Consider the following 17,509-nt stretch of genomic DNA (forward strand, 5'->3'; position numbering starts at 1 on the left):
GCACATCTACATCACACCTACATCTTGATCCCATTTTTTTTATAGAAAAACTGATCTCACCTTTGAGTAAATGTCCGACCAGAGCAAAGTTGAAGTTGTTTTTGAAGCTGAGCCCCATGGAATGATCGAGTTGTTAAAAATGCCACTCCAGCGGCTCTCTGGTCCTCCATCATTACCTCTTCCAGGGTCTGCAGCAAAGAAATAGGAGAAGAAAATAGAAAACACAACTTGAAAATTAATGCTGAGAATTACTACCATAATGTGAGATCATTCTTGGGTATTTTGAGTTATATTTAACTCATTAGTAATATTTAACATTATTCTACATGATGTCGAAAGTAATGTATTCTTGGCTAAGGGTAATATTTCATTCACCTTCATAAGTAAATTTTTTCTTGATTTTTCTACAAAAAAAACCCCCCAAAAAACAAAGTGGCTTCAGCCTACACGTACAATCTAGGTTTTTCCTACGAAAACTACAACCCATTGTTAGCATATCTAATACTCACAGACAGTCCATAGACAATGTACTAAATTATCTTTACAATACAATACAAAAACATAAAACTATCCCACTATCCTAAACCCCCTGCAGTTCCAGGACAAGCAGAATCTGCTTTTATGTCTGTTACCCACTCAGTGTAGACAAAGTATCCACTGGGCTTACCCTTCTCTCAAACAGCCCCTGGGCATCCAGTGTGTGGAGATTCTGTTCTAGAAGCGCCATTCCTGCGGCGTAGAGGGACACTTCATCTAGCTGTAGCACGGAGATAGCCACCCAGAACAGGAACATGTGGATGTCAGACTCCTGGGGGACAAAAAAAAACAAAACACATGGACATTTGTTATTCCTCATTACAATACATGGAGATAATCTGTATATCAAAATCAACTGATATTTCTTCAACTAGCTGTCCCTCATGAGTACTAGTTTGGGCCATTATGGTTTCTGATTGGTGGAGTGTATAGTCCTTTGGGCTGTATTACACTCATACTTCAATATCAGGCAATCATCACTGCCCTTACGATATCAGTCAATCATCACTGCCAGTACAATATCAGCCAATCATCACTGCCATTACAATATCAGCCAATCATCATTGCCATTACAACATCAGTAAATCATCACTGCCATTACAATATCAACCAATCATCATTGCCATTACAATATCAGCCGCTCGCTAAAAGGTAAAAATCCCCCAACTCATAAACAGTGACAACTAATTAATTTACTATTGGTAACCAACAATGGCACCTGCATCAAAGTATTTACCCTTATTCCTGTTTATCTTTCACCCATTTCTAAGTGTCATTGAAGGGAATTCAACACTCACTCGGGCGAGTTTCATAAAGTTATCCAACAAACCTAGTGCTTTTCAACAGAGGATCTTCAGAACATTAGTGGACAACCGTGTATACATATTCCTCTTTCATCTGTAGAAGTAACTTCAATGCATAAAACTTAATGGCAACTTTTTGAATAGATAAAATGCTTATGTACTAAATAAACTTGAGAACTAACTTACAGGGTGGAGGAGAGGTTGTAACCGGGTCAGACACATCACAATGGATTCCAAAAGTGTAATATCACTACACGACTCCAATGGCTGTCAGAGAACAAGAATAGTCAAAAGATATTTTTATAAGCATGAAACAATATTTTTTAAATATCAGGGAAAGTGGCTAATATGTAATTCTTTACCTAAACAGGTTGGAACACATTTCCAGTTACATGTTGCTACATGTACTTGATTACAAAAACGACTAATTCAATCTCTTTTTATTGATATTTCTAACATCCTGATTAGGATCTTCAAGAATAAAAATCTCATTCAAAGTGATGTCAGTTTTTCCTGAAAATTTGTATGAAGCAGAAATGCGTTATTTGCACCCAAAGGGGAGATAGCCACACCTCGTGACACTGCATGGCATAACGTGTAGATATGTACATGCTTGGGGTTTGACAATGTTTCAGTCATATGACGAGGAGGAGTCATTAGGCATGTGAGTCTGTGCCACCAAGGTCTGACAGCAACCTGTGGATGGCCGTGGGTTTCCCCCGGGCTCTGCCCAGTTTCCTCCTACCATAATGCTGGCTGCCGTCGTATAATTGAAATATTCTTGAGTACGGCGTAAAACACCAATCAAATAAATAAATAAATAAATAAATAAATCAATCTAAAAGGTGGACATTCTAACTGTTAGGCCACTGAAGCCGTCAGAAGAATAGTAGAAGATGTGATTTACCTTCATCATTATCCTAAGCAACTGTTTGATTTCAGAATCAGACACAGTCTTACTGATACAACCAAACACAATAATCGCCCGGGGCTGCAGGGCAGGGTTGTACTGGAATGCAAATCTGACAACAAAAATATGTTGACAATCACAAATACGCTGGTGGAATTTACTGACTTTTGTTCTGTGAATGGAGCATGCAGACAGGGGACCTCATTTGTAAAAGGCTGGTCACCTTACAAGAGAAATTTATAGTCAAACTTTTGAAATTGAAATATGCTACTTTAGAACTTGAAAAGGTGATTTTCAAACTTGAAAAATATGACCTGAATTTAAAACAGATGACTTTAGGGCATGGAACAGCTTGAAAAACTTGAAAAATAGGATTTTAGAACTTGGAATAGGTGATTTTTGAGCCAAAAACATACGTCTTCAGAACCTGAAATAAGTAACAGTTAATGTTACACAGGTGACTAAAGAATCAGAAATGTGTGATCTTTTTAACTTATTGACATAACTGAACTTGAACTGTGTTTGTAGTCCACTTCATTACCTTCTTGCCAAATCCGTCCATTGCTGAAGCCATTCACACTTGGGAATATCTCTCATGCATGCCTGGAGAAAATAATGACATTACATACATTAGAAAATTGTGTCGACAATTTGAATAGATATCTGATTTATTTACTAGATTGTGGTTTACTTTAGTGCTCAAACAGTCCCCACTTATACCATGGCCATAAGGTTTATTGCTGGAGGAAATCACTATAATTTGCCAGGTACACCATCTATCTGAAAAACATCATCACGAATAGCTGCAGCATAACCAACCAGGGACTATGACGTCATTACTGAAATTCTTCAACCTTTTCGCATGTTTGCAGAGTGTTCATTCGAGCATACTCTGAAGGCATTATTCTGTGTAGACTGATGAACTTACACATCTTTTGAAGCCCCGAAATTGGCCAAACCAACGAATGTAGTTTTATTTTCAAAATCAACTTCAAAATTTTCATAAATTGCACTGAAAGTTGCTCTTTCATATGTGAAAAGATTGAGGTATTAGAGTAGTTAGACACATATTGTTTACAAAACTCCACTATAAACAAGTAAAAGATGCATTTTAAAATGACATTCACTCCAATTTCTGAACTGTGATTTACATATCCACATTAACTGCAATCATGAAAATCACTCCTTCAATCCTAACAAAATAAATTATAAGGGGCATTATAAAATCATTAAAGAAATGCACTAACCTCCATGATTTCTAATAGAGCATCAGTTATGACCTCCAAGGAGCAGAGCGACATTTTATCGTGCTCCAGGGGTGACATCGTGAAGGAGCGGTCTCCCGGACGATAACTGGTACGGAATGCACTGACGGCGGCAGATTTCACCTTACTGATACCAAACAACTGGTAAAACTTGGGTAGGGAGAACTCTGTTAGACTCATCTTAAGCACCTTCAGGGTTGGCTCTAGACAGGAATAAAAAATGTGATCAGTTTGTGCTTCTGAAGATAAAATTTGAACAAATCCAAAAAAGAGATACGGTGTGATGCTGAGAGGAGGTAATATAGGGTAGGCCCTGAAATGTGATCCAGGTTGACCTTTAACTCTCGATGGTTTATCTCCACTGTCAGCAAGCCAGCATCAGTTTTGGGTACTTTTTTGGTGTTTGTATAAAAAAAGAACACATATATGATGTTTTTAAGACAAATATAACATCATGAAATGTATACTAAGACAAATCTGTCACTTCTATGTTTATTGTGCTAATACTTACCATAAATCATCGGCACTATTTGCAGTTCTCTACACTCAAGTTTCCACAGAAAATTTTTTATTTTGAACACTTATGTTCAAGACTACATGATGTTATATGTGTATTGGGGTTAGCACACCAGCACGGCGCAATGACCCAGGAGCCTCTCACCAATGCAGCCGCTGTGAGTTCAAGCCTAGCTCATGCTGGCTTTATCTCCAGCCGTAAGTGGGAAAATCTGCTAGCAACCTGGGCACGGTAGTGGGTTTTCTCTGGACTCTGCCCGGTTTCCTCCCACCATAATGCTGGCTGCCGCCGTATAACATGCTGAAGTACGGCCAACACCAATCAAATACATAAATGTCCGTGTATCTACATTGACATAACAGACCTGGGCCTGTAAAACATTACACCTGAATTTCACACCATTTTGACATGATCATACACCTGTAGGCTTCACAACTTACCTGCGATATGTAGCTGACTACAGGTACACAGGGAGTGGATGATGTTGATGACAAGCCCATGGGTGGAGGCCCTAAGGGAGAGGGGTCCTGTATAGACTAGCAGGGTCACGATGTGGAACAGGAACGGAAGGTGACTTGCCACTGGAGAAAAACACAAAATCTGAGATATAACTACTGCTGGACAGTTTAAATGTTTGTGGCCCAGTTTTATTTTACATCTAATTATTAAAATTGGTGAACTGGCTTTGAAGTCTGAAGGTTTCTGCTGTAAACATTTCATAACATAAAACAAAGCAAAACTTGACAGCAAAGCCAAGAGTTTTAACTGAGGTCTGATTTAAGGGCTTATTTCTAGATCAAAAGCGATAAGACATGTAACACTTTTATAGGATAAACAGTTTATAGGATAAATATCCATAAGTAATGCCTCTATCAATCTATAGGATAAACAGTTTATAGGATAAATATCCATAAGTAATGCCTCTATCAATCTATAGGATAAACAGTTTATAGGATAAATATCCATAAGTAATGCCTCTATCAATCTATAGGATAAATAGTTTATAGGATAAATATCCATAAGTAATGCCTCTGTCAATCTATAGGATAAATAGTTTATAGGATAAATATCCATAAGTAATGCCTCTATCAATCTATAGGGTAAATAGTTTATAGGATAACTATCCATAAGTAATGCCTCTATCAATATTTATAGGATAACTATCCATAAGTAATGCCTCTGTCAATCTATAGGATAAATAGTTTATAGGATAACTATCCATAAGTAATGCCTCTGTCAATCTATAGGATAAATAGTTTATAGGATAACTATCCATAAGTAATGCCTCTATCAATCTATAGGATAAATAGTTTATAGGATAACTATCCATAAGTAATGCCTCTGTCAATCTATAGGATAAATAGTTTATAGGATAACTATCCATAAGTAATGCCCCTGTCAATCTATAGGATAAATATCCATAAGTAATGCCCCTGTCAATCTATAGGATAAATATCCATAAGTAATGCCCCTGTCAATCTATAGGATAACTATCCATAAGTAATGCCCCTGTCAATCTATAGGATAAATAGTTTATAGGATAAATGGATAAAGGCTTCTTGGTGCATAACCTGCATAATTTATCATGGTTCTGACTTCTGTGAAAAATAGAAAAAAAAAAAAAAAAAAATTGTCGGCCTGGCCCAACCAAATGTCTTTTCAGTCAGGTGATTCTGATACTGCCTGGATGTGACTTGTGGACATAATGCACAGTAGACTCAGGTACGTTAGATTTGATGCAGAAAAATCTGACACAACAATGTAGTGACCTTTTTTTTTAAATTAGTTCTGATCCATGGTAAAATGGCATGTGTTTAATACCGTCTAAAGAGTTGTTGAAGGAGAGCATGAGCAGGTATCTGGCCAGAATGGCTATGTCATCCCACATCAGATGCTGCTCCAGTGTTGATGTTGGAGACATGCACGTCCTCTCGATCAGCTGAAACACACAAATCATCCAAACTTTATTTTGTTTTGTTTACTCGTCGTTTTATATACCCTGCAGAGCAGTGAATTTAGTCTACATTGCCCTATTTCTTCTAATTTTTAGGTCAGATATTAGAAGTGCTGAAAGCAAAGAATTACATTTCTCTCCCAGTTTTTGCTGGAAAAGAAATGATTTGAATATGTTGGTCATTAGATGTACTAACCATGTGAAAAAAAAGAAACTAAACAGTCCTGCTACAATTTCCTATATATTGGCTAAAACAAGCAGACGAGATGTCCCAAAAATGACAAGAATCAGGGTATAGGCATTCCTTCACTGTACCGAATCCGTGCAAAACACAGAGGACTTCCATTACAAACTTTATAGGTGCCTCCGTGTCTCAGTAGGTTAGCGCACTAGTGCAGTGTGATGACCCAAGAGCCTCTCATCAATGCGGTCGCTCTAAGTCCAGCTCATGCTGGCTTCCTCTCCGGTTGTTTGTGGGAAGTGTTGATGCAACCTGTGGATGGCCGTGGGTTTCCCCCGGGCTCTGCCCGGTTTCCTCCCACCATAATACTGGCTGCCGTCATATTAGTGAAATATTCTTGAGCATGGCGTAAATCCCATCAAATCAAATCAAATCAAATAAAACAAACTTTATACAGCAGACAGATTCCTAGAGGAGAAAGTTGAGACACTGCTCTGCTTGTGACCTACCTCTATACTTTACAAACATGATTATGACACAGTGACATACTACAGAGAAAGAGTACACTGCTTGGATAGACATGATTTTAATAGGAGGTAAAGTTTCCCAGATTTATTTATTTATTTATTTGATTGGTGTTTTACGCCGTACTCAAGAATATTTCACTTATACAACAGCGGCCAGCATTATGGTGGGAGGAAACGGGGCAGTGCCCAGGGGTAACCCACAACCATCCGCAGGTTGCTGCCAGACCTTCCCACTCACGGCCGGAGAGGAATCCAGATTTATTAATTTGATTGATTGGTGCCTGACGCCATACTCATTTCTTTTATACAACGGTTGGCCAGGTTTATGGGTGGGGGAAACCAGATTGCCAGGAGTAAACCAGACTGCCAGGAGTAAACCAGACTGCCGGGAGTAAACCAGACTGCTGGGAGTAAATCAGACTGCCGGGAGTAAACCAGATTGCCAGGAGTAAACCAGACTGCCGGGAGTAAACCAGATTGCCAGGAGTAAGCCAGATTGCCAGGGGGAAACCAGATGGCCAGGAGTAAACCAGACTGCCGGGAGTAAACCAGATGGCCGGGAGTAAACCAGATTGCCAAGGGGAAACCAGATGGCCAGGAGTAAACCAGACTGCCAGGAGTAAACCAGAGTGCCGGGAGTAAACCAGATGGCCAGGAGTAAACCAGATTGCCAGGAGTAAACCAGACTGCTAGGAGTAAACCAGACTGCTGGGACTAAACCAGATTGCCAGGAGTAAACCAGATGGCCAGGGGGAAACCAGATGGCCAGGAGTAAACCGGACTGCCAGGAGTAAACCAGACTGCCAGGAGTAAACCAGATGGCCAGGAGTAAACCAGATTGCCAGGGGGAAACCAAATGGCCAGGAGTAAACCAGACTGCCAGGAGTAAACCAGATGGCCGGGAGTAAACCAGACTGCCAGGAGTAAACCAAACTGCCAGGAGTAAACCAGATTGCCAGGGGTAAACCATCAGCCTTCCCAAGATACCTGAAAAACCTCCTCAGGCAATGTTTTCTCATGATATTATTGCCACTGAATTAAAATTGATCACAGCAGAGCTAACAACAATATTATACACAGTTAGTACTCAAAGTGGTACACAAACTGGTACTTTCAATTTAGAAAAAAACTTTTAGAAATAATCGTTATTTTGCATGAAACCTTGACCTTTAGTTTTAAAAACTTTGCCCGATTGATTGTCCTTCATTAATCTACTTCAGTAGAATAGGAAGACTTTGTCAAAAAGCTACAGACTTACCCGACATAGTCTGCCAATGACCTTTCGTGACACAAGCTGGACATTAGCAGAGGTCAAGGCTACTGCTGTGTCAGCCATGATTTCTGCCTGGATGGACCCTAAGCCTCCTGTAACACTTCGCTGAGAAAGATATAACAAAAAAAGTGTTGAAATGTTTGATTCATTTGATTGGTGTTTTAAGCCGTACTCAAGAATTGTTGAAATGTTACATACATGCTTTGGAACAATACCGATAAAGTATACTCTCCCAGTTTGGTATTAAATTAATTAATCAAGGCACACCCTCACATGTGATAAATAACTGCAGGCAGTTAGAACTAGGTATGCTTGATGTGGCAGAGCACCAAGAAATGACAATGTACTCAATGTATATGTAATTCAAACTAAGCGGCTTCACAGTACTTCATGTCGTATCAGGCAGAGTCAATGTCATGTCAGAAATCTTTTCATGTAAAATCAGGAAAATTCTACTGGAACTCCTGAGCCATGGAGTAAATTCAGTTCTGTGTGGTTTCTTTCATGTAATATGACAAATTTCAGCTACTGTCTCTCGGAACCTGTAAGAATCATGTTGAGACAACATACCTGTTTTGTCCACACCCATGCGTGCACCCCACTTACCTTGATAAAGCTATCCAGGACAACGTCCAGCAAGTCTGCCACCTGTCCAATGTTTCCCCAAATCTTTGCCTGTATCGACGGATACATCTGCACAAATACAGTACATAACACAGGTCTTAACAAAACAGGAATCAATGCTTGTGAAATAAGTCATTCTAAAGCAGCCACATCTTGTAGATTGTCCTTGTCTGTGAAAATCCTTTCTCCATGTGTAATCTGAGATCTTTGAGGTATACTTTCAAAGCATCTGGTCACAACTGAGGATCGAGATGGACACTTGCAAGAAAAAGAGCAAAGCACCCCATAACCCTTATTTATTCCTCCAAGTCAGATGATGGATTGATTGGTTGAGGTTTAGTGCCTTAATGAAAATCATTTCACTCGACTCACTGAGGTCACTTCTGTAAACTCCGTAAACTTTTGTGAAGTCCCTAGAGTAAAACCAATAGCCTTTGGTAAGAAACAAACCAACTAGCCCTCGCAACTTCCCTATTTTCACTGTATACCAAGCCCAATAGGTGTGCCATATTAGTAGATGGTAAGTGCAGCAAAATTCGTGCAAGACCACCCGAACAGCAGTCAACTGTCACGTTTTATTGCCAACAATGCACAAAGAACAGAGGAATCTAAAAAAAAATTCTTGTCTTAGGTCAAGATTAAACCAACACACTCTAAAGTACTTATTATTCGCGGGAATTTATTTTTGCGGATTTTCTCTAAAAATATGTTCACAGGGATTAATTTTCATGTATTTAAGAGAATACAGAAAAACCGATCTTAAAATCTTAAAGTTTTCCAAGACATAATATGGCCGGAATTATTCAAGCACGTAAAACAGGTATCATCATGGGTGCCTTTAATACTCCTTTGTTTCCTGTGGTGTCACTAATCCTCGTGACCTGGATCAGAGATTAAAACAATGGGGGATGGATTATTACTGCGTGAGAAGATTACTTTCGCACCTACCGTGAGGTGTACTCAAACAGGTGTCACTTCTTTTGGAATCATTGATGAGCACCTCGTAAAGTGACCTGTCATATTTTGAGCAGTTCAACGCAGAATATATGAGTTCACCATTATCGGCGCCAGTTACTCATTCTTTATCTAGCAACATGATTTTGCATTGTTTTCAGTTTTAATCGTCCTCTGTAGCAGGTCACAAACTGCAAGCATTGCCGTAGCTGTCAAACGGCCATTGTGTTGTTGTACACACTTCACGGTTTGTTAGAAGCTCACTCATTGGACCACAAGAGAGACACAGCCAATGGGATGGCGTGTATCAGAGCGACATTCATTAGAAGCCAGCACATGCTGGTATCCACTTTTATTTCACTTTATGGCCACAGCAAAGACTGATCAAACTGAAGACAAACTCCCGCTTTGTTTTATACCCACCAAGCCTTAGCACCAGAGTTCCATGCGAAACTTAAGTACTTCACACTATTGCGTGTGTGTCAGACCCAAGCACTGGCTCAATGAGGGCACAAAAAAATTACACACTCGGTAAACTTCACACTCAACTCTTTACCGTCTAATATTAATTAGTCATACCTCCACTTCTTCTATCGTCATTGTGATGAGTTTCTCCAAAATAAGCGCCACTTTTTGTTTCTTGAATTCATCAGACTGTTTACAAAATCTGCAACACAAAATGCATGAGATTATTTTTTTTTTGTCTTCAACTTCTTCCCTGGTTAGACTTTCGAGGCAAAACAAATTTCCTTGCACAAAACACAAAATAAGATTTGCATAGGTTTTACTGCTAATTCACGTGAATTTCATATTCATTTTGAATAACATACATACCGGGTGAGATTCGGCAGCCATGGTGTCATGTACTCCAGACACAGATGCTTCATCTCAATGTTTGAGTTACCAAAACCCTGTATACACTCCTCCAGAAATTCCAGCGTCAGGTGAGGCTCGTTAGCGGCCAGTTTCTCACCTATAGACTTGATGAAGATTGTGTTGTTTGCAGGGATACACAGGCCTGTAAGGTGATAATACACATATCAACTTTGGGTCCTCTTTCACGCAAATAAAAAATAAAAAATCCTTTTTTTTGTCATTTTTCCCCCCTAGATATTCAACCTTAAGGCAGACCATAATTTCACTAAAGAACATGCATTTGACTAATTGTAAACAATTTTGTTGCTAGTCAGCCGAATGTTCCCCGCATATTGATTTATTTATTTATTTGATTGGTGTTTTACGCCATACTCAAGAATATTTCACTTATACGACGGCGGTCAGCATTATGGTGGGTGGAAACCGTGTACAGCCCGGGGGAAACCGACGACCATCTGCAGGTTGCTGGCAGACCCAAACATATTGATTACATACTTTCAATTTTCCTCTAACTCGCTTTCACCAAGAATGGAAGAAAAGGTAAGAGTCCATACTGAATGAGCTTTGCATAGCGGCTCTCTACATCCACATATGACACTGCTCTTCAATTTTCATGCATACACGAAATTTCATAACTCGGGTAAAAATGTAAGCACTACAAAAATGTTATTATTGAGTAAAAGCATAAAATCGCATAATATCCATTGTGACAATAAATTAACCTTACGATTACTGACCCAGAACATCCGTTATGGTTAAAGGTCAGTATACGAATGTCTAAGGTCATCAATAATCAATAATCAGAAAAAGGAGGAACAAGTATCAGTCTTAATGTCCTTGTTTAATTCCTTTACCAATGCTCATACATGTATTTAACTCAAATGTTTATTTATTTACTTGATCGATGTTTTACGCTGTACTCCAGAATATTCCACTTATACAATGACGGTCAGGATTATGGTGGGAGGACAACCCACAACCATCCACAAGTTGCTGGGAGACCTTCCCACGTATGGCCAAAGAAGAAGCCAGCTGGGCTTGAACTCAAACGAAGTGGCTAGAGGCTCCTGGGTCATTGCACCATACTGGTGTGCTAACCACCTTGGCCACAGAGGCTCCTTACCTCAAACAGACAACGCGTTAAGAAAAAATAAAAGGTACCCCCCCACCCCACCACCCCCTCCAAAGACTTTTAAGGTAACCAAACCCTGTTAATTATATGCATAAACATGTGTATTGTGGCGTTGACATCTTCTCCTACAAATATCTTCAAACACTGATAAAACACGCCCCCCCCCCTCCCCAAATCCCTCTCCTTGTAATAAAACAAAAGGTGAAATGAAAAAAAAAAATATACTGCATCTGTTCCATCTCCCCCAGGTATGTTGCTGAACATACCTGTTGTCTCCAGGAGCTGACCTTCTATCTTGAGGTCAAAGGTCTGGGTGAGGGCACACAGCAGGTTGTAGGCTGCTGACCTCAGACTAGGGTCAGAACTACCCAGGTTCAGTAACGCCTACAGCAAAACACAAACAAAATACAGAACACTTCTGAAACTGCAGTATCTACTGATTTATCAAATTTATTCTGTACCTTATACACCACAAATTGTATTAAAATTATGTTAATGAGATTTCATGGGTTTAACCCTATACACAAAAATATTTCATTTATATGATAGTAATCTTTTTTTATCAGTAGAGGGAGTATCTGATGCAAATCTCTGGTTTCCAATTTCCCATATATGATACACATATCCCCCCCCCCACAGAGGGCGCTCATAGTGTATCTCATACCCCTTAAGAACTTCGTGTAAGGCAACACGAGCGGACCTCTAGTCACTCTCCACTCCTTGAACCATGCCAAAGACAACACATCTGTCAGACACACGACGTGGCGAGTATTAAATGGTGTTATTTTAACACTCAAAGCGCCAAGGATTGATTGATTGTTCGCTTAATGACACAACAACAATATTTCAGCCAAGACTTGGTCACAATGCCTCAAAGGAAGGACATTCATTGACTATATATTCAAGATATTCTTACATGTTTTTTGTTTTTCACTAAGCATGTAACATAATCCACGATAACACTGTTATCACTAAAACTATAACACATACCACATTGAGGAGAGTGCCTGGAACGTCTTTGGGTCGGATTTTAGTGTGTACGGTTACAGTGTCCTGAAAATCACAGAGAAGTCGTGTCTTTATATGTCATAGTTTTAAGGATATATATTTGGCCACCTGGCAAATCGGGTGTTCTGTTAATCTACACTGTATGCAAAAACAAACGAGCCCATTAAAATCGTAAGAGTGAATATGGTGTTCTTTAATATTGTATTCGAAATGAAAATGAAAACAAAATGACATTTCATTTACGCCAAAAAAAAATTACCACATTTTCAATTCATTTTAATTAATTTTTGTTCATTTTTTATAATTAACCAATTAAAATAAATCTCTCCTAAAGCCCATTTCTAACTCACTGGTTGTGAAAGCTCCCATCTGGCCGGATATGAATAATGGCTTGTACAATACTATCACAGTCATTGTGGATCAGGGAGAGAGGTCCACTCTCATTGGCTATCGTCATCGTAAACTGGTTATCATCGACCAAACAAACCTGGCGTAACAAAACAGAATAAAATAGTTAAACACATCTAAGTCCAGACACACTTACAGTGAGAAGCCAGATATTAAAAGGAGACAAGAATAAACAAATCAGAAATCCTGTAATAATTTCTAAATTTTAGTATTAGACTGAGCACCTTAATAAAAATAAAGTACAACAAATAAAATAACAGGAGATATTCAGAGAAAAGTATGGAAACAGACCTGAATTTAATGTGAGATACTTCATTGATGTTTACTATATACATTTAGTTCAAAGTCTTTTTTTTAAAAATGTCAAATGCATTTCTGGGAACAGAAAATGCATATGTATTTATTTATTTGACTGGAGTTTTACACCGTATTCAAGAATATTTCACTTATACGACGGTGGCCAGCATTACAGTGGGAGGAAACCGGGCAGAGCCGGGGGGAAACCCACGACCATCTGCTGGTTGCTGTCACACCAAAATGCATGTGAAGGGGAAAACAAACCGAATTACTCAAAAAGACTAGGAAAAAACCCTCCAAAAATTTAGTACATTAAATGTGGACAAGATTATGGTTTACATTTTCGTCTTTTGGATTATTATGTTAAAATCTTCGCCTGCAATCGTCTTAAAATACTATCAAGCCACTACCCATTGTTATCAGTATTGTTATCTTCAAGCACTGAAAACCTTTGCTTACTATTATAAATAATTTTATCTTGTAAAACTGACAAGGACTTACTTTTTGTAATACAGTGCCATAATTAACAAAATCGAATAAAAACACATTATACAGATATTCTTCAAAAGCACTATTTAAACGCTGTATTTTGTGTTCACGGATGTGAAATTCTTGGATATGTTACAAACAAGCACACATATACATGTAGCTGAACTAAACTTTCTTACATGTACCTCTTCAATTTCAGAGGCATAGTACACATCGTTGAGTAAGACCTGATGACCCAGTACTTTACTCTTCTCTGATGAGGTCACCTGGATGGCACTCGGACCCACCTGGTGGCAGAAACAGAAACAAGATTAAACAAGGGAGAGAACTGTTATCAAGCAGACAGAGAAAGACAGTGAATTAATTTTTCTTTCTCTGTACAAGGTTTAAAACTTCTGCTGACAAATCATTTATACTTTGTGAGAATTCACATGTGAAATGTTCTAATGTATTTTCACAATTTACTGGAAGGGTCATCCTTGCCTTGATATTGGAAACCTTTTACTTATGTTGTGGATTACAAAATAGACAGAGATGATAATGAAAATGATACTGAATTTTGAGTTGCTGAGTTTACTAACCATGTGAGAAAAGAATACTCCTGTAACGATTACATGTTTGCTGGCTAAATAACAAGAGCAGACCAGATGTCAAAACAAGGCATTCAGAGAATCCTGCCAGCTTGCCTGCTATAGCAGTCAACTCGACAATGGAATCAGAATAAAGATAAAAGTTGTAAATCGTTGTGGTGGTAAAGACGTCGTTGTGGAGAGTTTATGCACAAAATTGAGGCAGCAGTCTTTGATATTCAAACTGTGAACTGCATGCGGCAATCCGTGAACAATTCCAAGGCTGAGGGTTGAATGTCTGAGCAAATGTTGCTATGGTAGCAAAAAAAACTTCACTGTGGGGTGTTTGAGTACCAACTCACTAGAGTGGTGATTGATATGCAAATCGTTTCCCATGACTGCCTATCCGTGTACTATGGGTGGCCACTGCAGCCCTCTGATTGGCTGAGCAAAATACTCCCCTGACAACAGTCACTGTCTGTATGGATGGTTTAAACATTCCATCACAGTATAGGAAGGCACATGCATCGGCCAGTGTCATAGGCTCCTAGTGCTAATACAGATGTGGAAAGCTTACTACACATCCTGTGTATACCAGATAAATTGGTATACGCCAAGGTAAATTCTGATATGTGATTGCATAAGAAATTGTAGCCGTACAAGAGAGGCTTGTAGAAATCCGTGTTTACAGGAGAACAGAATGAAGTCAATCTGAACGTACGTCCACAAAACAGGAAAATGGTGACAAATCTGGTAAAATCGCCGGAGGAACCCAATACCTTTCTTGTTCTCCTACATGTAGGTAGGCATGTGCATAAAAATTGTATCCCTACATGAAACTTTTCTTGATTACAAAAATGGTAATCCTGGCAAAGACCATAAATTTCTTAAGCCACAAGTCACAAAAACCCTGTATACAAGAAATGTTTGCACTGCATTGAGGGGTTAATTTCTAGAGAACGTGTTTACTACAGTAAACAAATTGAAGTTTATACAACTAGTAAAGTTTCAAACTGAATGTCTATCAATTAAAATCATTAAAAAACATTCACAAAGCCTATAAAAATAAAACCAATAAAACAGCTCAAGCTTCCGTCAGTAGGCCCTTTGTAGACATACCCAGGCGAAACAGAAATATGAAAAAAACACAAACAAAACATGACTTTCTGTCACTGTATGTTGGAGATCCACCTATGATTGCCATTATACAGGAGCTAAAAAAAAGCCTAACCTCCAATCCATCCAGCCCAATATGCAGGAGCTAAAAAAAAAAAGCTTAGCCTGCCATCTGAGAATGTGCATTTACACACAATACCACAGGCCAGGGAGCAAGAAAAAGCCTAACCTTCAATCCATGTATGACAGCCCAATACACAAGAACTAAAAAAAAAGCTTAACCTTCAATCAATGAATGAAAGCCCATTATACATGTATAGGAGCTAAAAGAAAAACTAAACCTTCAATCCATGTATAACAATCCATTATACATATACAGGAGATAAAAGAAAAAGCTTAACATTCAATCCATATATGACAGTCCATTGTACATATACAGGAGCTAAAAGAAAAAGCTAAACCTTCAATTCGTGTTTGGGAGTCATTATATAGGAGCTAAAAAAAAACAAACCAACGCTTAACCGCTTTAAGTGCTGAAATATTAGACTTGACTGGAGTCAAGACCAGCCAATGAGAGGACCACTTAGCATTGTTGAGGCTGTCCCCAAGAAGACATGGTCATTTAAGACAATGACAAATTTCTGTTGAAATTATTACAGGGAACAAACATGCAGGTGCTGACATAAATTAAGATATCTCTGGTTCCTTTCCTTCATAAACCATACTGATGTATGTATTTATTTATGTATCTATGTGATTGATGTTTTATGCCGTACTCAAGAATATTTCACTTAAACAACGGCTTCCAAGCATTTTGGTGGGAGGAAACCAGGCAGAGCCTGTGGGAAACCCAAAACCATCTGCAAGTAGCTGGAAGACCTTGCTACATAAGAAAGGAGAAGCCAGCATGAGCTGGACTTTAAATCCTAGCGACCATATTAATGGGAGGCTCCTCGGAAACATGTTGTTGTTGTACAAGTGAAATATTCCTCCATATGGTGTAAGGCAACACCAATTTTATTATGTTCACGGGCGAGGCGATACCAAAAAATCGAAAAAATAAAATCAAAATAAAACTGAAAAGCCACATTTATATTTTGTACGATTTCTTGTGAATTTCTTGTTTTTCAAGGCTTTCAGATTTTGTAAATGTGTCTTTAAAACGAAAAAAAAAATGCTGGGCTTGTCCATATTTTCCACAAATTACAGCTGATTTTCAGGTTTTATTTTTTATTACACCCTCCTATAACACTGCAAGATTATTTATTTAAGCCCATAAACAACATAAGGATTTGGACTGCGACAAACCAGTGCTTACTTTAATGGCGACCTTGGTGTCCTTGTGGGAAAGTTTGAGCGCGTTGTTGAACACCTTCAAATCTTCCTCCAGCGACACTGTGGCTCCAGGCAGCTTTTGCTGATCTGTGTCGATATACTCGGACAGCTTCACGGGGTGATCAATAAACAGTAGCTTTCTGTTGTTCTGAAATGATGTCCAAAAAAATCTCTTGACTGACAGGCACGAATTGGAGGATTACTGCCCTTTGAAAGAATTAAATAAACTTCTGTAACATTCTGAGAAGAATTTAGGATGAAGATCTAATGCAATGAAGTTGTCAAGGAAAAACCACTTTATAAACACGCATTTTTCAAAACTAGCAAAAGCTTGTGACATCACTGCAACCACCTTGGATCTACTAAATTTTGTCACATTTTTCTCATGCTCAGAAACAGTTTCAAGCTAGAGTAGGAACAGTGTGTCCACAAATAAAATGCACATGTACAGAAAGAATTTGCTGAGTTCTAGAAATCAATAAATCCGTGATCAGTTACTATTTTTTAATCAATTTTCGATAATGCTGAGCACCTGTCCTACCTAGAGGAAAAGATACGCACTGCCTTTCGGGGTAGGTTTCTTATCTCAGCAGGTTCCCAGGTATGTTGAAACGAGGGAGAATTAAATGCACATGTACAGACAGAATTTGTTGGGTTCTAGAAAACCTTGAGGTGTGGGGTGGGGGGTGGGGGGTGAGGAGGGTTACCTTGAGGTGTGAGGAGAGGGGTGAGGA

General features: G+C 38.8%; 1 protein-coding gene across 1 annotated transcript in view; it reads right to left on the bottom strand.

The window, feature by feature from the left end:
• Positions 1 to 17,509, bottom strand: part of LOC135476120 (neurofibromin-like) — an 82,917-nt gene that overhangs the window by 12,149 nt on the left and 53,259 nt on the right. Inside the window, 19 exon segments of the mRNA XM_064756024.1 lie at positions 61 to 163; positions 165 to 188; positions 668 to 808; positions 1,527 to 1,607; positions 2,248 to 2,362; positions 2,792 to 2,853; positions 3,498 to 3,718; positions 4,473 to 4,613; positions 5,854 to 5,971; positions 7,953 to 8,072; positions 8,574 to 8,660; positions 10,125 to 10,212; positions 10,380 to 10,563; positions 11,820 to 11,937; positions 12,544 to 12,606; positions 12,912 to 12,934; positions 12,937 to 13,048; positions 13,941 to 14,042; positions 16,759 to 16,923. Of these exon segments, the coding sequence (XP_064612094.1) occupies positions 61 to 163; positions 165 to 188; positions 668 to 808; positions 1,527 to 1,607; positions 2,248 to 2,362; positions 2,792 to 2,853; positions 3,498 to 3,718; positions 4,473 to 4,613; positions 5,854 to 5,971; positions 7,953 to 8,072; positions 8,574 to 8,660; positions 10,125 to 10,212; positions 10,380 to 10,563; positions 11,820 to 11,937; positions 12,544 to 12,606; positions 12,912 to 12,934; positions 12,937 to 13,048; positions 13,941 to 14,042; positions 16,759 to 16,923 (2,068 nt within the window).

The sequence above is a fragment of the Liolophura sinensis genome, chromosome 10 (assembly GCF_032854445.1).
Source record: "Liolophura sinensis isolate JHLJ2023 chromosome 10, CUHK_Ljap_v2, whole genome shotgun sequence".
Classification (NCBI taxonomy): domain Eukaryota; kingdom Metazoa; phylum Mollusca; class Polyplacophora; order Chitonida; family Chitonidae; genus Liolophura; species Liolophura sinensis.